A 21,487-nucleotide genomic window follows, 5' to 3' on the forward strand; every position below is an offset into this window, starting at 1 on the left:
GCAATCACAGTGACTCCTGGGAGGACAAGTCTCTTGCTGGGCCCGTTGTGGTAGCAGAAAGGAAGGGTGAGGTCTCTGGGCACCAGCTCCCAATTGCACACAGACCTCTGAGCACAACCTCAACCGTACAGTTGCTCCCAGGAACAAAGGCTGTGGGAGCTTTCATTATAGGCAATTACCCTAGGCTCTGGGAGCTGGCCCGCCCACCCATCCGCCCGCTGGCTCCAGTTAAATGGAGCCTTTGGCAGCTTGGCAGGAGGGGGAGGGGAGGGCTGTGCAGGCAGGAGGGGAAATTGAAGGGCTGGGCCATGGAATCCTGAGAGTCTCCAGTGCCACTGAGATTGTCTTTCTCTCTCTCCAGTTTTCACTTTTTTCAGTGCCTAGATGGCCAGGACTCTGGGCTCAATTTTGCCATTAACTCACTGTGTAACCTGGAGTAGATCTCTTCTCCTCTCTGGGTCTGGCTTCCATCATGGGGTGAAAAGATGCCCCCCCAAGGCTGGGATCAGTTTTACAGTCTAGAGTTGTGAGGTGTTTGCTCTTCTGCTCAGCTTTTTCTAAGCTATTTAAAGCGTGCTGAGCTCTTTTGCATCTCAGGTCCCTCAGGTGAATGCTGGGTGTAAGGCAGGGTGGGGTGTCCTTAGAGAAAGCAGGAAGCCTCATCCTGGTCCCTGGGAGTGTTTGGTATGATGGGGACAATCACCATGTACTACTGTCTCTCTGTCTTTTTTTTTTTTTTTTTTTTTTTTGACACAGGGTCTCACTGTGTCACTCAGGCTGGAGTGCAGTGGTGTGATCAAGGCTCACTACAGCCTTGATTCCCTGAGCTTAAGTGATCCTCTCACCTCAGCCTCCCAAGTAGCTGGGACTACAGGCTCAAGCCACCACGCCCAGCTGATTTTCATATTTTTTGTAGAGATGGGGTTTTGCCATGTCGCCCAGGCTGATCTCGAACTCTTGAGCTCAGGATCTGCCCACCTCAGCCTCCCAAAGTGCTGGAATTACAGGTGTGAGCCACTGCACCGGGCTCTTACTGTCAATTAAATGTCTGTCCAAGTACATGAGTGCCAAGGGGATAAAGAAAGACTGGGGTTGGTTGGTTTCTTGGAAGAGATTAGAATGGACTTGGGATTTTGAAGCAGAGGATGCAACATATTGGTGAGAAAGTAACAGAACATTCTACTGGGGAGAGGGAATTTTATATAACGTGTCAACTGTTTCATTGATTAACATCATATATGTAAAGAGCTAAGCACAGTGTCTGGGCCAGAGCAGGTATGCAATAACCAGTGGTAAAAATAGGAATAGGCAGCCAGGCGCAGTGGCTCATTTCTGTAATCCCAGTACTTGAGGTGGGGGTGCTGAGGCGGGCACATCACTTGAGGTCAGGAGTTCGAGACCAGCCTGGCAAACACGGTGAAACCCCACCTCTACTAAAAATACAAAAATTAGCCGGGCTTGGTGGTGCATGCCTGTAATCTCAGCTACTCCGGAGGCTGAGGCAGGAGAATCGCTTGAACCAGGGAGATGGAGGTTGCAGTGAGCCGAGATCATGCCACTGCACTCCAGCCTGGGTGACAGAGTGAGACTCAATTTCAAAAAAAAAGAAAAAAGAAAAATAGGAATAGGCCAGGGTGGTGGCTCACAACTGTTAATCCCAGAGCTGTGGAAGGCCAAGGCAGGGGGATCATTTGAGCCCAAAAGTTTGAGGTTACAGTGAGCTATGATTGTGCCATTGCACTCCAGCCTGGAGGGCAGAGCAAGAGTGTCTCCAATAAATAAATTAAAAACTCAAAATTAAAAAAGGAGTAGTTACAGTCATGATTATTGCTGCCATTAATATGATGCAAGAGCGGGTGAGGTTGCATCAGTCATATGGGCCAGAAACTCCAATAGCAGAAACATTGAGGACGGCAGCCTTTATCTCTAATCTCAGTCAGCTCTGTATTTTTATCCACATCTTCCTCTACCTCTCTAAACACAGCCAGGTCTCCATGTCCACCCTCACTTCTCAACCTGAATGGACAGCACTGTGTATTCTAGAAGTCAGGCAGAGGTGGAATCAGAGAGAAGAAAATTGCAGTAGTGACACCAGTAACCCTACGCTTCTTATACCATTAACCATACTTCCAATTGAAGTCTGAGCCAAGGCCCACCCAATGCAGGAAGAAGAGAACTGTTGGGGGTTAGGGAGGTGGTGGAGGGTGCATTGGCAGTTGGGAAAAGTCAGGAAGGGCTGCGGTGAAGCTGCTGTGGCTCTTTTCCAGGATAGCAGAGAGGGATGAGGTTGAGGATGTGATGGAATTAGATGTGTGAGACCGGGGTCTTCTGAGAGCAGATGGGGTATTGCACCTTCTCTGGGTCCAAAGGGAGGTGGTGGATGACAGGAGATAAGCTTCACTGAGAAGGCCACACCCAGGCCCTTGAAAAGAAAGGGCTGTGGAGGATGGGGCAGGGGAGAAAATGGCTACAGGATTCGTTCCCTGGAGAAGCAGGTCAGTCATGACCAGGCTGGAGATGGCGAGGGAAACAGGTGACCTCTGCTTCTGCATTCCACTGGGGCTTTGCAGAAGACTGAGATCCTGGGGCGGGTGGCAGGGAGGGAGGAGAGATTTCCATGAAAACACAATGTCTGTGGATTCTAGGGAGCAGATGGCACCTCCTTGGCTATGAAGCTCGGAAGGGTGGCCCAGCCTGGCCCTTGGCAGAGCTGCCATGGCAGCAGCTCTAGGCCCTGCAGACTGTGCTGGGTGCCTGCCCATTGGCCTGTAGCATCTTGGAGGGTCCTCGGTCTTAATCTAACTCCTGCTTATGCCACGACCTTCTCTCCAACCCTAATCCAGAGCCTAAAAGTGGCAGGGTCTAGGAGGTGGGGTGGTGTGACACATTTCCATTTCTGTTTAAAATGCAAACATGCAACAAATGTTTGCTGGAGGAATGAAACATGGTTCTGTTTAAGCTGCATTAAAATATTTGGATGAATAATTCTGACCTCTTTGGAAAATGTCAGGTTCCGAATATACCAGGGGACTTGTAAGGTAGATACTGTAAAATCTTAAACAATTTAATGCCTAGACACTTTTTCCCAAAGAATGAATTCAAAATGAAGGGAATCAGGTAGGAGAAGAAAGCCAAAGAGTCACCAGGGAAACATTTTACTAATTGGAAAAAGGCCACTCAAAGGAAGGCCTGCCCTGCATTTCTGCTTCTTGAGTTCTCTCATCAGCTGCAGAATCAAAGTGAAGAAAGTCACAAGGGACATAAGTGAGTTGCCCCTTAGGAAAAGAAGCATCGGTGCACTTTGCAGGCAGTACAGTCAGGCAGAAGATATGCTTTGAGAGCCAGGGGTCACCCTGGTAAGAGCTCCCTTTGGCTATGGAGTCAGTTAGAATTCTTGCAATAACAGGGAGTTCACTGCCTTGCAGTCAATTTGTAATGCTCTCTAGTTTTTGGAAAGTTCTTCATCTTGAGACTCAGATCTGTCTTGAACTAACTTCCAACCACCATGGTGATGAGTCAGGTCTTTGGAGCTGCACCAAGTAAATCTAATTCATCTTACAACATGACAGCCCTTCAAATATTTGAAAACAGTGCTCAGACCCTCTCTAAGCCTTCCCTTTCCAAACCAAACTTCTTCAGTTCCTTTCATCATCCTATAACACCTTTTTTGATCCCCCAACAACACGTCAGTCTTGCTCTACATGTGTTTTTGTGTGTCGATGTCCTTTTAAAATGTGGTGTTCACAACTGAATGTAACAGTCTAAATGAAGCCTAAACACGTGCAGAGTGTATTGGGACCATTCACTTCCTTGTCCTGAACTCCAAAGGCCTAGTCCTGTAATATTAAATTGCATTCAATTTTTCAGAGATTAAGATACACAAGTTGCCTTCTACTGAAGGTTAAAGCTCCTGGTGGTTCTCTACCCCCACCTCCAGCCGCTTTGATGCCTCAGAGGTCCCTGGTGTGTAGGGGATGATGTACAAGCTTTTCTACACCCAAAATATAAGTGAGAGTTTCTCCTTCCATTAGGATAGGGCAAAAAATACAGGAAGTTAGTTTAGTCAGGAAGATACTTAATTTGCATTTGTAATTGCAAATTGTAATTCGCCCCCTTCCCTCTCTGCCTGCTCCCCAGCTCACCTGTACTGGAAGGGAGCCACCGTGGCTGTGACTGGCTGACTCTGTTGATGGACCGAGGAGAAGCTAATGGCCCCTGGAGAGGGAGAGGGGCGCTTGCCCTGCGCTGGGCTGCAGACTGGCGAGGAAGCCCATGAAGCTGCCCGCTCATCAGGCTCCAAAGACCTGGGGGTCCCAGAACTTTTGTAGTTTATATCTCTTTGGTCTTTTCCTGGGCCGCTGGGAGGCTTCCGAACTTCCGGTATTTGAGTTTCTCCGTGAAAGCTCGTCCGAGAAGGGCTTCTGCCCCGGGTCTGGCAGACTGGAGTCCCTTCCTGGGCTTTCTTCTTCTTTCTCTGGGTGCTTTGTCTCTCCCCAATTCTTCCGGATCCAGCCCGGCTGGAGAGGACTGCTTTCGGGGTTGTCCTGGGACTATTCCATGGGGAGCTGGAGGAGCCTTCCCCATCCTCGGCTGACTCCCTCACAGATCCAGCAAACTTGGGAGAGCCTCTCCCCCGGGAGGCCCTAGGAGAGGAGTTTCTAGAAGGACCTGCAGCCTTTCCCAGTCTGGGGGAGGCCGCTCTCTGTGGGCTCAGGGCCAGGCCGGTCTGGCGCGGCCGCAGCTGGGGAGAAGCACCCGGTGTAGGAATCCTGGTCTGGGAAGAGGCACGAGGCACCGGGATGGAGGAGGCGTAGTGAGGGCGGCTGGCGGGATTCACATTGGCCATCCCATTCATGGTCTGCAAAGCTGGAAGGGTGGGCTACTGTCCTGCAGGGAGGGAGGGCAAAAAAAGACCGTCAGGCACATCTCCCGAGCTTCCATCCCTGAGTGTAGAAAGAGGATGTTGGGGTCTGTGGGGAGGCTCGAGCACGCAGACTGGGCACTGGCACTCCTGGTTCGCATTGTGACTGGGTCACTGGCTACCTGCTGGACTCTGGGCAAATCCCTTTTCCTCTCTGCTCTGAAAAGCTGTTATGAGGCTCATCTGCAAGCAATATGGGAAAGTGCTTTGTGAATTGCAATGTGCTGTACAAATGGACTTCATTTAACTTTCTTTGACTCTGTTCCTATTCACCGATCGGGGACAGACTCTCCTCATAGCTCCTCCCCCTCAGGCCTTTCTTAGTACCCCAAGTCTAGAATGTCCTCCACACTAAACAAATTTCCTCACGCTCTCAGCCTCTGCCTGCATGTTCCTTCCACTCATCACTGCAGCTGACCCCTGGCTCTCCTCCTAGGACACTCTCCAGTGCAGTGCAACCTTCTTCCACATGCTGTTAGGGCCCAAGGGTGGGAGGGCCAATCACAAACCCCCAAGATCGTAAACTTGTAAACTGGCAAATGCTGCCCCTTGAGGCTCCTGCCATTCCCTGGACCCTCCCTACTGTCCCCACCCCCATAGTCACTGGGCATTTGGCACTTGGCTCACAGTCTTCCTCTCTAGCCCATTCCCTACTCACCTCCCTCCCTGGCAAAACTGACCTCTGCACCTCCTGCCACCCTCCTCTGAAAGAAACTGAGTGTCCCACGTTTGGTTCAAGGCAGTTCCTTGTGCAGGCCCTGTCAACAGCACTTGATCTCCTCTCTTCCAGACCTTGACTCACTAATTATCCCCTTCTGCCTTCACCTGCTTCCCCTCCTAGCCATGTTAATTAATGAATTAATCACTTCCATTTCAAAGGGAATTTAAAGCAGTTTATAAAGATACATACAATCAATTCCAGATAGATTAAAGAGTTAAAGGTTAAAAAATGAAGCCATAAAAAAATTTTTAGAACACATGCATGAATGTTTCCATAATTTTGTTGTGGGAGAGGCCTTTCAAAGTACCACATCAAGGCCGGGCATGGTGGCTCAAGCCTGTAATCCCAGCACTTTGGGAGGCCGAGACAGGCGGATCACGAGGTCAGGAGATCGAGACCATCCTGGCGAACACGGTGAAACCCCGTCTCTACTAAAAAATACAAAAAACTAGCCGGGCGAGGCGGCGGGCGCCTGTAGTCCTAGCTACTCGGGAGGCTGAGGCAGGAGAATGGCGTAAACCCGGGGGGCGGAGCTTGCAGTGAGCTAAGATCCGGCCACTGCACTCTAGCCCGGGCGACAGAGCCAGACTCCGTCTCAAAAAAAAAAAAAAAAAAAAGTACCACATCAAAGGAAGAAATCATAAAGTAAAACACTGATAGATGTGAGTGCATAAAAATTAAAATCTCTATATGGGCAAAAAACCTTTTCAAAAGGTTCAAGACATCAATAAACTATAAAAATACTTGCAACAGGCCAGGCGGGGTGACTTACGCCTGTAATCGCTGCACTTTGGGAGGCCAAGCGGGTGGATAACCTGAAGTCAGGAGTTCGAGACCAGCCTGGCCAACATGATGAAACCCCGTCTCTACTAAAAATACAAAAATTAGCCAGGCATGGTGGTGTGCATCTGTAATCCCAGCTACTCGGGAGGTTGAAGCAGGAGATTCGCTTGAACCCGTGAGGTGGAGGTTGCAGTGAGCTGAGATTGCACCACTGCACTCCAGCCTGGGCAACAAGAGCAAAACTCTGTCTCAAAAGAAAAAAAAATACTTGCAACTAGTATGAAAAACAAGGAATTAATACCTTTACATATACGGAGCTCTACCAAATCAATATTTAAAAGGAAACACCCCGTAGAATAAAGGGCAGGCAGGACACAGTGGCTAACACCAGTAATCCTAGCACTTTGGGAGGCCAAGGCAGGAGGATCCCTTGAGTCCAGGAGTTTGACACCAGCCTGGGCAACATGGTGAAACCTTATCTCCACAAAAAATAAAAAACAAAAAAATCAAAATTAGCTGGGTGTGGTCATGTGTGCCTGTAGTCCCACTACTTGGGAGGCTGAAGGAGGAAGATCGCTTGAGCCTGGGAGGTGGATGTTGCAGTGAGCTGAGATCATGCCACTGCACTCCAGCCTAGGTGACAGAGTGAGACCCTGTGAACAAGAAAACTGCAAAAGATAAATACAACTGGCCAAAACAAAACAAAAACCAAAGACTTTATTAGAAATTGAAGAGATGCAAATTAAATAAGTTATCATTTGTTGCTATCAAATGTACTATATCATAGAAAATTAAAATATCCAGTGTTGGTAAGAGTATATGCTATGAGGCTGGGTGCGGTGGCTCACACCTGTAATCCCAGCAGGCTGAGGTGGGCGGATCAACTGAGGTCAGGAGTTTGAGACCAGCCTGACCAACATGGCAAAACCTCATCTCTACTAAAAATACACACACACACACACACACTAAATAACTGGGCGTGGTGGCACATGCCTGTAGTCCCAGCTACTCAAAAAACTGAGGCAGGAGAATTGCTTGAACCTGGGAGGCAGAGGTTGCAGTGCACCGAGATTGCACCACTGCGCTCCAGCCTGAACGAGAGAGCGAAACCGTCTCAAAAAAAAAAAAAAAAAAAAAAGTATATGGCCCCCATACACTGCTGTGGGAACAATGCCAAATCTAAAAATGTATGCTAGGAAAATGATTACAGATGGGAGCAATCATTGTACATATTTTCATTGTGTACAATGAAAATACTCAGTTTGATTCTCAAAGGGTGAATTGGCATTGGATGAAGACGAAGACAAAAGACATTCTGGACAGAAGAGACCACCAAAGCATGGCCGATTTCCTTGAGATCCCTGAGATTCCCCCTTTCATATTGTGGAGAAAGCTGTAAGCAACCACACAGAATTTTTTATGGCTGTTGCTGACCTTTCCCTGACCTTTGACTCTGTGGTCTGGGACCAGTTACAGACTAAGCTATAAGAAGTCAGTGTAGACCCTTAAGCACTGATGGATTTCTAAAACTCCAGTTTGAAGTGACCATGACAGCCAGGGCTTATTGGATTGCTCTGCAATAAATGAAATAATTTCCACAAGAAATTATTCCACAAGGGAAGTGCTATGACCCCCTCATCCTTTTCTCTAATTTGCACTTTAACGATTTGATACCGTTATTTGGTGAGCTAAAGCAGCCTCATCCTACCCAGCAGAAGAAGGGCGGCAAAGCCATGTGTGCCCAGGGAATTACCACCAGCTCGCCTCTGCTTCTCCAGTGGCTGCCCATGGCCTAGGCCTGGAGGGCCACACCCAGGGCCTGCCTGCCTCCTGCCTCTTCCTCATCTAGCTCATGCCATTCCCTGCCCACCCACCAGGACACAGACTGGGAGACCCTGTGAGTCACCCTCTACTTGGCCACAGTCTCCCATGAAGGGCAGTCGCCCTATCCAGCCCCCAGCCCCAGCATGCCAAGCACAACCCCACAGAAGAGACAGAAACGGACTTTCATAAAGGAAACTTAGAGAGTGAAAGCAGGTACTACTACTGCAGCCGTGAGAATCTGGGTAAATTATTCAACCTCTCCATGTCCAGTCTGCAAAATGAGGACAGGACAAAATCTAGGAACTGCAGTTAGATGGAGAAGCAAGTACTCTTTAAGACCAGAAGAGAGCACCATGCTTAATCCTGGCTTCAGGCCAGTAGTCAGAATTCTTTCCCAGTAGAGATGAGAGTGGATTGACTTTGTTACCCTCCTTCTATCTAGCCACCCCTCTACTGGTCAGTCATGTGCATCTGTGACAATGCCAAGCAGGACCGGAGGTAAAGTGTGGACCTGCTCAGAGACTCATGTGGGCCCCAAGCTGCTGACCTTGGCCTGTAACACCGAGATAGGCTGTACACTGACTGTATAGCTAACCAGCTTGCTACCCATGAGAAGGGCCTTAGACCACTGACCCACTGCAGCCACACCCTTGAGATTTCAGCATTCCCAGGTTCAATTCCCTGCACTGACAATGTGCCACATGGCCCTTGTGCTTCTGCCCTCTGCTACAATCCCCACCAAATCCCAGTGTGGGGACCAAAGCCAATTATACACCCTAGACTGTCCCTTCTGGTAGCTACATTGGTGAGAGAATCCAGAACTAAATCTCAACTCTACCTTCATCTCTCCTGGGAGTCCCTCCCCAACTCAGGTTATGTTGTCCAATAACCACCCCCCACCAAGAGCCCAACTCACCTACATTGTCCTCCATGCATCTCTGGGCTCCCAGCCCCTTAGCTCAGACTTCCCCCAGGCCCTATGGCTAGGGCTGGCTGGATTTCCAGCTAAGAGAGCCCTAAGGCTGAGGAGGCTGCGTCTCCCTCACTTGCTAATGGAGCAGACAGCAGTTGCTGCTTTTCCTGGATCATCATTTTTTCAAAAGCTCGATGGGAGGAGGATTTAAAACATTCCCATGGTAGGTCACAAGGGCCCTACCCCTCCCTCTCCACTGCAATTGGGGCCCTGCTCTCTCCTCCTTCTGCAACTTGATAGCCCTCACCTAGACTGGGAGGAGGATGCACATGGGATGTGACAACCATTGCCCCAGATGGGAGCCTGGGACGATCAGACCATCTTTGGGGTGGTGGAGGAGGGCTCCCCAAACTGAGTTATTTTAGCCTGGGTGGGCAAGGGGTCATGAAGGAGCTTTCCTGGTTTGCCTTCGGGGTGAGAACCCACAGGTACTCAGCATCTTTAAGGACACCTGGCAGATGCTTCTGCCCTAGACAGAGTAACAGTCCCCTGTATTGAGACATCATTTCTAGTTCTTAGTAACAACCTTACAAAGTAAGCTTTAGTACCCCTTTCACAGGTAAAGAAAATGAGGTGGAGAAGGTTAAGTAAGCTGCCCAAGGACACACACAGCTAAAAAGTGGCAGAGTGGTGTGACTCAAATGCAGATGGACAGGACTCTGAGGCTCAAGGGTGGATCCCCTTGGCCACACCCGCTGAGAGCATATCCACGCTCTGCCTACATGCCCCCAACCTCCATGATCAACTCTGACTGGAGTTGCTCTGATTGGAGCTTGGGGCCTTCCAGAGATAGAGTTGGGGGTGGGCAGGGGGGATCCAATTTACAGGGTGGAAACCAGAAGAGAAGAAAATCAGTCATAGGCAGCTCTGGGGGAGGCCTCTCTTCCCTCTCTTACTCTCCCAACATGCTGGAGATCTAGCTAGCTTTTCCCAACCACTTTATATGCTGTTTGCCTTTGGTGGTACTAGGGGTCAGTGTGGTACAGGGGCATTGCCCATATGACACTGTAGGCAACACGCATGGCAGGGGGAGAAGATAGGCCTCATCCAGCCCAGCTGCAGGTTTAACATCCCTAGTTAGTGGCAAGTGGCACGCCTGGGTTGGGGTGGGGATTGAGGAGGAAGACCGGAATTTCAGGTCTCTGGCAGCAGGGGTGGGGTGGCTGGGGAGGGAAGGGGAGAGAATACACATGGGGAGTGGGATTTGAGCTGAGGCCCGTGAACGAGGATGCCTCCAAAGCTGAAAGGTGAGGCCTCTGCACAGGTCATCTCTCCTAGGGCCTAGACATGCCTGCTGGCTACAGCACCCAGTTTACATTCTTAATGGACCAAATGATTTGGGAGACATCATGCTTGCTCTGAAGCTCTGTTTCCCTTCCTCTGAAATGAGGGCAACTTTTTCTGCCCTATCTCACTCTCTACTGCCTCATATTCTGTCTGAGCAGACTGAATAAAATAATGTTGGGAAAATGTTTGGTCTCTTGAGATGCATAAGGTTAGCTAAAAGGGCCCTCATCTCCTGGATCTCAGTGTTAGACAAAAATGTGTCTGAGAAGCAGGACAATCTACGTCTCTTTCATTTTATTTGTTCTTGAGACAGGGTCCAGGCTGGAGAGCAGTGGTGCAATAATAGCTCACTGCAGTCTCAATCTCCTGGGCTTAAGTGATCCTCCCACCTCAGCCTCTTGAGTAGCTGAAACTATAAGGACGCACACCACCACACTGGGCTAGTTTTTATTTCATTTTTATTTTTAGTAGAGATGAGGTCTTGCTATGTTTCCCTGGCTGGTCTCAAACTCCTGAGCTCAAGTGATCCTCCTGCCTCCTTGGCCTGCTGAGATTACAGGCATGAGCTCCCATGCCCAGCTTATGTCTCTTAAACAAGGGTCTGTTCAAGCCGAAGAGCTTGGCTATCAGTATCAGTCATCCTTTGTGATAACTTTGCAATGTGTCTGGGGAGTCTCAAGGGCAGAAGTTTGCGGGTAGAGCTGGAGGTACAAGCAAGGAGAGAGTTTCTTTCTTATGGGAGTGTGTGTGTGTGTGTGTGTGTGTGTGAGAGAGAGAGAGAGAGAGAGAGAGAGAGATAGAGAGAGAGAGAGAGAGATTGGGGTATCTTATCAGATCCTCCACCTCCAAACATGCTCTCTGTGTTCTTTCTCCTTCTAAGTGCCCTGATCTGAAATTTCACTTAACCTCAGTGAACAAGAGGAGGGCCTCAGTGCTCTTTAGTTCCCTCATCCTGGGGATCCCAGTCCTCAATAAATTACACTAGGGAGTTAGTACTCCCTGTTACAAAAGAACATTGCACTTACAAAGGGATTCATAGCAGGATCCCTTTGTTCAACAACCACACACCTTGGCTGGGCAGCTTCCATGTACCAGGTGCTATGGCAATTGCGGTGGCTGAGACCCAGGTTCTGCTCTCTAGGAGCTAGCAGTCTGGTGGGGAAGAAACACATGCACACTCGTGACAAGTAACATGTGCAGGGTGTGCGTCAAGAGAGACAAAACAGGCCGGGCATGGTGGCTCATGCCTGTAATTCCAGCACTTTGGGAAGCCGAGGCGGGTGGATCATCTGAAGTTGGGAGTTTGAGACCAGCCTGACCAACATGGAGAAACCCTGTCTCGACTAACAATACAAAATTAGCCGGCTGTGGTGGCACATGCCTATAATCCCAGCTACTCAGGAGGCTGAGGCAGGAGAATTACTTGAACCTGGGAGGCAGAGTTTGCAGTGAGCCGAGATCACGCCATTGCACTCCAGCCTGGGCAACAACAGTGAAACTTCATCTCAAAAAAAAAAAAAAAAGAGAGAGAGAGAGAGACAGAGACAAAACAGAGTACCATGGAGATTTAGTTGTTATGGTCTGTCAGTGAGGCAGGATCTGGGGAGGCTTTTAGGAAGAGGAGTCATGTTGGTAGTTGGTGGATTGAGGTCTGGGAAGTAGTGGATTTGATGGTAGAACTCCTCATGCCCCTAGGTCTATTCATCAGTGCCCCAATTCAGACTCCTGCTCTTTAAAGAGACTCTGTGGTACCGTGGTGAAAGAATAAACTCTGGAGCCAGAATGACTGGGTCCAAAGCTTGGCTCTGTCATTTGCTGGTGGTGTGACCTAAGGCAAATCGCAAAACCTCTGAGTTCCCTCCTCTGTAACATGAGATCGAGACAGGATCTACTCATAGGGTTGCTGTGAAGAGTAAGTTAGTTAATGAACAGAAAGTGCTTAGAACAGTGTCTGGCACATAATAAGGACTCAACAAATATTTCTGTTATTATGATCACGGGGGAAAAAAAAAACACCTTATTTTTCAAGTGTCCCTCCATCCCACGTACCTAGGGATAGAGGCTGAGCTGCCTTATTCTCCTGAGCTTCCAGAAGAGCAGAAGAGGATAAGAACACCTGCCAGGTCTGGATCAGAAACCTGGAGCATCAACAGGAACAACGTTGTCCATGCTTCATACGATAACACCCAAGTGCCCACAGTGGAAAGGGTAGGAAACTAGACAGCTCGAAAAATGTATCATGGAAAGAGTAAAGGCTTTTGAATCTGGAAGATCTGGGTTCAAATCCCAGCTCTGCTACTTCCTGCTATGTAGCTTTAGATAAGTTTTCTGAGCCTAGAGTCCTCATCTGCAATAAGTAGTCATGGGTTTTATAAAGATGCAATGAGAGAGTAAAGATAAGTCACCTAGCATGGTGACTGGCACATAGGAAGTGCTCAAGAAATGGCGGAAATTGGCCAAGAATGGTGGCTCATGCCTGTAATCCCAGAACTTTGGGAGGCCAAGGCGGGTGGATCACAAGGTCAGGAGTTCAAGATCAGCCTAACCAAGATGGTGAAACCCCGTCTCTACTAAAACTACAAAAATTAGCCAGGCACGGTGGCAGGTGTCTGTAATCTTAGCTACTCGGGAGGCTGAAGCAGGAGAATCGCCTGAACCTGGGTAGCAGAGTTTGCAGTGAGCCAAGATCACGCTACTGCACTCCAGCCTGGGTGTCAGAGTGAGACTCCATCTCAAAAAAAAAGAAAGAAAGAAAGAAAGAGAGAGAAAGAAAGAAAGAAAGAAAGAAAGAAAGAAAGAAAGAAAGAAAGAAAGAAAGAAAGAAAGAAAGAAAGAAAGAAAGAAAAGAAAAGAAAAGAAAAGAAAGGACAGAAATTATGTTAAGGAGAATAACCGCCCCTCCTCCCAAAGGGAAGTTGCCAAATTCAGACACAGAATGGGACAGTCTGGCGGATGACAGGTGAGTTGAGAGGCTGGTGGCTTCCCAGGCAAAGTGGGATAGTCCCTGCCCCTGAACATGATGTATCAGCCACACCCAACACACTTTTCTCTCTCCTCGCTTTCCAGTCTACGTCCCAGCTGTCTGCTATCTAAGTCTCACCCTGGTCCTTTATTTGTAAATCAAACGCTTTTTAGGTGCATTTGCTGACTGCCTGTCAGACACTGTTCTAAGTGCTTTGCCTATATTAACTTGTAATTGTTCTATAAGTTGGTGCTATTATTATCATTCCCACTTCAGAGGCAAGGACAGTGAAGCACAGAGAGGCTAAGGAATTTTCTCACGATCACACAGCTAGTAAATGGCAGAGTCAAGATTAGATCCAAACAGTCTAGCTCCAGAGATTGTGCATCTCACCCTACAGCCTAAATTGAGGCCTCAGCCCTGACTCCTTTCCACCTCAATCTTCCAGCCTTTCAGCCTCATTCCAGCGCCAGGCCCCGCCCCAGTAGGACAAATGGAGGCTACCTGGCCATTAAAGCTCTGCAAACCCCAGAGCAAGGAAGTGTTTTGGGCCTATAAATGTTTCACTCTGACTCAGGGGGCGGTGAGAGCCTAAGCACCAGCTCCCTCTGATCTCCCAGGGGCGGGGCGAGGGGAAAGGAGGGCGAGCACCAGTATTCGGCGGCGGTCCCTCCCTCTCGGGTCTGGAGAACTAGCCAGTCTCAAGTTCCTGGCCCCGCTCTCCACCGCCCTTTTTGCCCTTGAGGCGCCCGCAGCTGCTGCCGGGGTTGGGGGTGCGCGGGGCGGCGGCCGTGGTGCTGATAGGACAGCTCCTCCTGCAGTGGCCCTGTTAAAGGGGCCGCGATTGCGTTTGGGAATGCACTGAATATACCCATTTCGAAAAGGTCAGAACATTTTAACCAGAGCATCTAGGGGTTGGATATGCCAAAAAAAGAACGAAAGAGGATGAGGAAAATATTCATAGTAAAGAACTGGAGTATCTCTGAACTCAAGCACTGAGGTACGGACACTGCACAACACAGAGTGTTGGCTAAAAAAAGAGGTCCTGGAGCCGGAACCATCCCCTCTCCCCACTCGTCCTCAGCCCCATCTTCCCACCCCCAACCAGTCCCCTCAGCCCCCTGTACAAATCTGGGTACTGCTGCCTCCTGCTTTGTGGTCCTGACGAAATTATTTAACCTCCTTGGCCTGTTTCCTCATCTTTGAAATGGGGATGATAACAATATCTACCTTAAAGTGTTGCTATAAAGACTAAGTAAATTATTTATTATTATTATTATTATTATTATTATTATTATTGAGTTTTGCTCTGTCGCCAAGGCTGGAGTGCAGTGGCGTGATCTCGGCTCACTGCAACCTCTGCCTCCCAGGTTCAAGCGATTCTCCTGCCTCAGCCTCCTGTGTAGCCGGGATTACAGGCATGCGCCACCACGCCCAGCTAATTTTGTATTTTTAGTACAGATGGGGTTTCTCTATGTTGGTCAGGTTAGTCTCGAACTCCCGACCTCAGGTAATCCGCCTGCCTCAGCCTCCCAAAGTGCTGGGATTACCGGCATGAGCCACCACGCCTAGCCAAGACTAAGTGAATTATGACAGGAAGATCATGGAAGACAGTTCCTGGGCCATAATAAACACTGAATACTAGCTAGTTATTATTAAGTCAAGTCATTAGCATGGCTTGTATCTCCCTTCTCTGTTCTGCCCCAAATTTCCCATTAGTACCTTTTGTCAGCCATTTCAGTCAGAATAGCACAAACATTGTCACCAGAATGGTTCACCTTTAACCTAAATTTCTGTTTTCTTATTTGAGTACCAATAGGACAGTCAACTTATATGGGGTTGGTGGCGGAGGCAGGCGGGGAGAGGGTAACCAAATTACACAGCAGGCCAAGTTTCCAAAATAAATACATTTAAGACCATGGCACAGGTTAGTAAGAAAGATGGGGAGATCTCTTTTCATGGAGGTCCTTCTGAAGTTGAGGCACTCCTGACTATATGAAGATGACTTAGGTGCAACCTATTCAGAGACAGGAAGTGGACAGAATGACCTGCATGAGTCCAGAGGCCACAGACAGAATCCCTGGACCCCACACAGGCCTCTTTCCAAGCTTTCTTACAACATCTGACACCTACCCTCCCTCTGCCCTGGAAATCCTGCTTAGTTTCTCCAGGGCCAAATCTCAACTTGGGCTTCACCTCAGGCAAGAGAGAAGTGTGTCCTTTGGTGCCACTCTGAAGATATGACTCATACTGCTGCACCCCTCAGACCAACACCATACACACATAGTGACACACACACAGACATACACACACTCACTCACACCCTCCCACACAAGCACACTCACACATCGAGACACAAGATACACACTGCCATGCTCCAAATGCTTGTGTCCTCTCCAAAATTCCTAGGTTGAAAACTAATCTCCAATGTAATAGTATTAAGAGGTGGGCCTTTGGGAGGAGATTAGGTCATGAGGGCTCCACCTTTGTGAATGCGTTAAGTCCCTTCATAAAAGACTTGAAGGAACCTGCTTGCCCCTTTCTTGCATCATGTGAGGACACATAGACGTCACCATCTATGGGGAACAGGCCTTCACCAGACACCAAATCTACTGGCACCTTGATCTTGGACTTCTATCCTCCAAAACTGTGAGCAATAATTTTCTGATGTTTCATTTGAATTCTTACATTTTTAGAGACAGGGTTGCAGCTCTGTCACCCAGGCTGGAGTGCAGTGGCATGATCACAGCTCACTGCATCCTCAGCCTCCTGGGCTCAAGCGATCCCCCCACTTTAGCCTGCCAAGTAACTGGGACTACAGGCACATGTCACCATGCCTGATAATTTTGTTTTTTAATTTTTTGTAGAGATGAGATCTCACTATATTAACCAGGCTGGTCTCCATCTGGGCTTAAGCAATCCTCCTGTCTCAGCCTCCCAAAGTTCTGGGATTATATGCATGATCCACCATACCCGGCCTGTTGTTTATAAATTGCCCAGTCTAAAGTATTTTGTAATTGCAACCTGAATGGACTAAGACACACACACACTCACACACACACACATTCTGACACACAGAGATAGACATATGCACACACGACCTACAAATACATATACACACAGATATACACATTCACACAGAGATACACAGGCACATGCTCACACACTGACACAAACATACACACTCACTTGCACCACACACATCATACATGCAACTCACACTCACGTTTATTCTTAAACACACAAACACACACAACTCTAGCTTCCTTTCCCACCTGTCCTCCCTGTCCCTTCCCTTTGGCCCACTTCCCACCCAGCCCAGGGTGAGGAGGTGCTCTGTGTCCTCCCACCCTCGCTCACCTCAGAGGCTCCAGGCCTCCAGCAGTGTGCTCACAGGCTTCCCTGGAAAAATGAGCCCCAACAGCCCCACTGTGGGCACACAACTTGCAATATTTGTGGGTTATAGACTTTGTTCAGCTCACACATCGAGCTAGGGGTGAGGGTATAAAGGCAAATCACAATATTCCTATGCTTGCAAGGAAGTAACTTGTCCCAAGTCACACCACTGAGCAACAGGAGAGCCTGGGGTGACTCCCCTACTCCAGTTCTCTTCCCCCACACCACAGGGCCTCCTCTCCGCATAACGTCCCAGTGTTTCCAGACTGGGCATTGTGAGGAGGTCCCAGGGCTGCGGAGAGGACTGCAATAATCATTTACTAAATGTTTACCCTTCTCGTCCAGGCTCTAATCTCTGCCAACCTCTCAGGACAGAGTGAAGGAAGAGTTGAGATGTGGGTGGTGGGGATACCATAGTAAAAGGATTTGAGCCCATCCTCCTTGCCCAAGCTCTTGCCTATAGACCCTGGCTTCAGGCTTCAGCAAACCAGCTGGGGGCCATTCAGCTGGGCCTGGTCCTTGGCAGAGAATGCAATCACCTCAGTCTGTGTCAAGAGAAAGACAAGGATGGGCAGCCAGTGGTGGTGTCCCATCAGAGTGGGCATGGGCAGAGTGGGCAGAGCCTTGGCAGGAAGCAGGGGAAGCTGAGGTCTACTGGCTGGGACTTGTTAGTGGAGGGGGTGGGGCTCAGTATCCCCAACGCCCGCCTGGCTGGCACCTGGCTCCTGGCTCTGAATGGGGATTAGGATTGTCCACAAGCTGTGGGACTCACCATTCCCCTCCCCATCATCACCCCCAGAGCCCAGGGCTCTGCCAGCACCTCCAGAAGTGTCCTTATCCTTAGACTGTGGCATGGTGTCCTTTCTGGCCAGATGGCAATGTGTTCTTACAGAGGAAAGATGGGGCTGGCTGTGTTACTTTCAGGTAAAATCAGATTGTTTAGCTTCTGTCATTTATAGTTAAGTGATCAAGCAATAGCCAAGATCTCACCTCTTACTCCAAGCCCAGCCCAGCCATTCCCCAGGAGAGGGTTCTGCCCAGACTTGGCATTCCCAGAGCAACTTCACCACCCCAGCCTGTGTCTAGAGAAGGACAAATGCTCTTCCCTAGACAGTGCGTCCTGCACCTGAGCCTGCGGACAGAGGCAGGACATGGAGATCTCAAACATACCTCTGCCGAAGAGATGTTCACTGCATTCCTCCAACACCTCCCTCAGAATCTCTTATCCCATTGCCCTAGGCTGGAAGTTCTTCCAGGTGTCTAACCTCCATCCCTGCTGCTAAGAATCCAAGTTCACTTCCCGGTTCTAAGGGTGTGTTTCTCACAGCCTCTGACCTCTGAGAGAGAAGTGGATTTTGAGCTTCAGGGAGGGAACTCGGAGCCGTCCAACTGAAGACTTGTGCTGTTTCAGCATATTGACATCTTTCGCTGATTTGGTCCATGTGAATGGCTCCACTTTCAGTATCCCCAGTTCCTTTTCAATTAGCCAAGAGAAATGATTTAGTGCGAATGAAAATCAATGGTTTAAAACTGTCCCACAAATCACAGGGGGCTGGAGGCCTCAGTTATAAATACTTCCCAGGAAGTTGAGCTGGCATGGGAAGCAGGTGCAGCCGGCACACAGCTTCCTTCACCCTGAGTAGAGCAGAGAAGGTGCCCTCCCTTCTCTCTGCTCCTTCTTCTGTTCCAGGATACCTCCTGCTACATAGGTCCCAGCTCCAAACACCCCGACAACTGGCATGCTCCCCTGCAATGCAGATCAGAGCTTAGAGTTCTAAGCCACATGGGTTTAAGTATCTAGGTCCTTGGGGAGGTGCCCTGAAGACAGTCCCTGTTCCATCCAGATTTCCCTCTCTCCCTCCTCCCTCCGTATATATATATATACACTTTCCTCCAGGCCAGAGTTACTAGAAGTCTGGCTTCCCAAACAATAGCTTAGATTCCAGATGGACACTGGAGCTGCTGAATGGGGAGGAGCAGAGGTAAGCGGAGCCTTGGGGCTGGGGGAGCTCAGTGCAGACAGAGAAACTTGAGCCTATGAAGACCCCAGGCTGCTAGCCAGATGACCATGTCTCCCACCAGACCTGTCAGCTCCATCTTTCTCACACTTGCTTTATTGTTATTTTTCTCCCCCATCTTAAAACTTCCAGCATTTCTGCGTGGATGGATTTTCCAGCCAGGCAGATGGAGGTAGTATCACTCAACAAATCCCACATACTTGCAGGGCCACTGGTCTGGGGCAAGGGACGAAGGTTCCTTGGTGCTGGGGCGGGAGAGACCTTGGGGATTATGGACTGTTCCTAAAGCCCTCCAGCCCAGAGGCCCAGGCCACTTTGCAGTGTGTGGGCTGGTTCCCTGCCTGGAACAGCAGAGCCTGGCATTTGGAGAGGGCTGGACCTAGAGTCAAACCTGTGAGTGGGACTATGTTGTGAGATGCAGACCAGACCTCTTGCCAAGTGAAGGCAGCACCAGGCTGGCTACCCTAGCAATAAGTTCTTCCTTCTACCCAACAGCTCAGAATGTGTGAGGGGTAGGGTTGGGGAATCAGAAACTTGGGCTGGGGTCTGGCAGCAGGCCCAGCAGTAAAGTGCAGTCCAGGAGTCAGAACACTGGACAGGACGCCAGCACTAAGCATCTTCCCGAGTTACTCAGTCCCTAGGCCTTAGCTTTGCCATCTGAATAGTGGGGCAAGCAATTCCAGCACTGAAGATAATCCCAGTCCCATTGCCCTCTCTCGTTCCATTGGTTGCTTATGTGTTTCTGTTTTCGAGCAAAGCTGGAAAACCCGTCCTGCTGACTCCAGCAGCCTCCCTCAAAGCCAAGCTAAAACTGTGCTTGAGCCCCCATTCCTGCCAGCACAGCGCTGCCAAGCCAGGATGACTCCCTGCTCTCAGCAGCAGCACATTCGTGTGGTAGTCACGCACAGAGGGAGAGGCCAGGCCTGGCCGCTGCCCAAGGCCCCAGCGCCAGGCTGCAGGAGAGAAACTCTCCTCCCCCAGCTGACCCCAATCTCAGAAAAAAAATCCCATGAGCTATGAGGCTCCAGGGCATAGCTGTCCAAGGCCCAGCATCCTACCAGACACCAGGAGGCTGACAGGTGAGCTTATGGGAGACTTCTATCAGCAAAGCTGGAAAAGCACCCCCTCTCCCTTGTCATGCTGGGCAGACCCAGGAGAGCAACTGCCTCCGTTCTGCCTGCACTCGGGGCCTCACTGACCTGTAAGTCCCCGCACAACATCTCTGAACTGGGTCACCTCTGCCTGGAAGGCTGATCAGGAGGTTAGACCGAGGCTGCCCCACAAGTAGAGCTACAGCGAGAGGGGCATCTGAGTGGGATCCACTGGCATTTGTAGACTTGGATCAGAAACTCGCAGGCCATGCAGATGAACACCACATATCAGCTCTCATCCCCACACTGAAAGACAGTATTCACTTTTTATAAGTTTTGGGGGAGTTCTGTTCAGAATCCGGTTCTACTTATAAGCTGTGCAGTTTTGGGAAAGTTACTTAACCTCTCTAAACTTTGGTTGTTTCATCTGAAAAACAAGAATACATCACTGAGTTGCTGTAGAGATGAAGGAAAATAATGTGTGGAAAATGTTTATCCCAGTAGCACATGGTGGCAAGTCCTTAAAAAAGGGTAGTTCTTATTACTTACAAAAATAACCTGTGCATTAGAAAACACTCGAAAAATCTCAAAACATAAAAAAGAAAATGTCTATCACCTATAAAGTTATTACCCTACTAAGTCAGCTATTACCATTTGTAGGTTTTGGGGTTCTTCCAGGGTTTTTATTGTTCATAACACACACACACACAATAAAGTTATCATTATACCATATATTTTATATCTTTTCACTATATAGTAAGCATTTTTACTTTTCATTTTAAAGTCTTCAGACCAGGTGCAGTGACTCACATCTATAATCCCAGTACTGGCCGGGCGCGGTGGCTTACACCTGTAATCCCAGCACTTTGGGAGGCCAAGGCGGGTGGATTGCGAGGTCAGGAGATCGAGACCATCCTGGCTAACACGGTGAAACCCCGTCTCTACTAAAAATACAAAAAAAAAATTAGCCGGGCGTGGTGGCGGGCACCTGTAGTCCCAGCTACTCAGGAGGCTGAGGCAGGAGAACGGTGTGAACCCGGGAGGTGGAGCTTGCAGTGAGCGGAGATCGTGCCACTGCACTCCAGCCTGGGTGACAGAGCAAGGCTCCGTCTCCAAAAAAAAAAAAAAAATCCCAGTACTTTGGGAGGCCGAGGTGGGTGGATCACTTGAGGTCAGGAGTTCGAGATCAGCCTGGCCAAGGTGGTGAAACCCCGTCTCTACTAAAAAAACAAGTATTAGCTGGGCGTGGTGGCAGGCGTCTATAGTCTCAGCTGCTAGGAGGCTCAGGCAGGATAATTGCTTAAACCTGGGAGGTGAAGGTTGCAGTGAGCTGAGATCCTGCCACTGCACTCCAGCCAGGGTGACAGAGGGAGACTCCATCTCAAAAGAAGAAAAAAATTGTTCGACCACTTTACCACCACTAGCCATTGAGATTGTTTCCAGTTTTCCACTATTATGTATAACAGTGTGACAAATATCCAAAATAGTTTTGCTTGAGACTCTGATTATTT

General features: G+C 49.2%; 2 protein-coding genes across 5 annotated transcripts in view; both read right to left on the reverse strand.

Annotated features, from left to right (window-relative positions):
- Positions 1–21,487, reverse strand: part of SHISA4 (shisa family member 4) — a 429,323-nt gene that overhangs the window by 263,595 nt on the left and 144,241 nt on the right. The gene's annotated exons all lie outside the window — the stretch shown is intronic.
- NAV1 (neuron navigator 1) overlaps positions 1–21,487 on the reverse strand; it is a 278,022-nt gene that overhangs the window by 187,662 nt on the left and 68,873 nt on the right. The window contains exon 2 of one of the 4 annotated variants that reach the window (XM_050762167.1): positions 4,143–4,887. In XM_050762167.1, coding sequence (XP_050618124.1) covers positions 4,143–4,855 — 713 coding nt within the window. In that variant the 5' untranslated portion in view covers positions 4,856–4,887. Of the gene's footprint in view, positions 1–4,142; positions 5,044–21,487 lie in introns of those variants that run through there. The other 3 variants (XM_050762159.1, XM_050762177.1, XM_050762185.1) reach the window with 3 other exon arrangements.

The sequence above is a fragment of the Macaca thibetana genome, chromosome 1 (assembly GCF_024542745.1).
Source record: "Macaca thibetana thibetana isolate TM-01 chromosome 1, ASM2454274v1, whole genome shotgun sequence".
Classification (NCBI taxonomy): Eukaryota; Metazoa; Chordata; class Mammalia; order Primates; family Cercopithecidae; genus Macaca; species Macaca thibetana.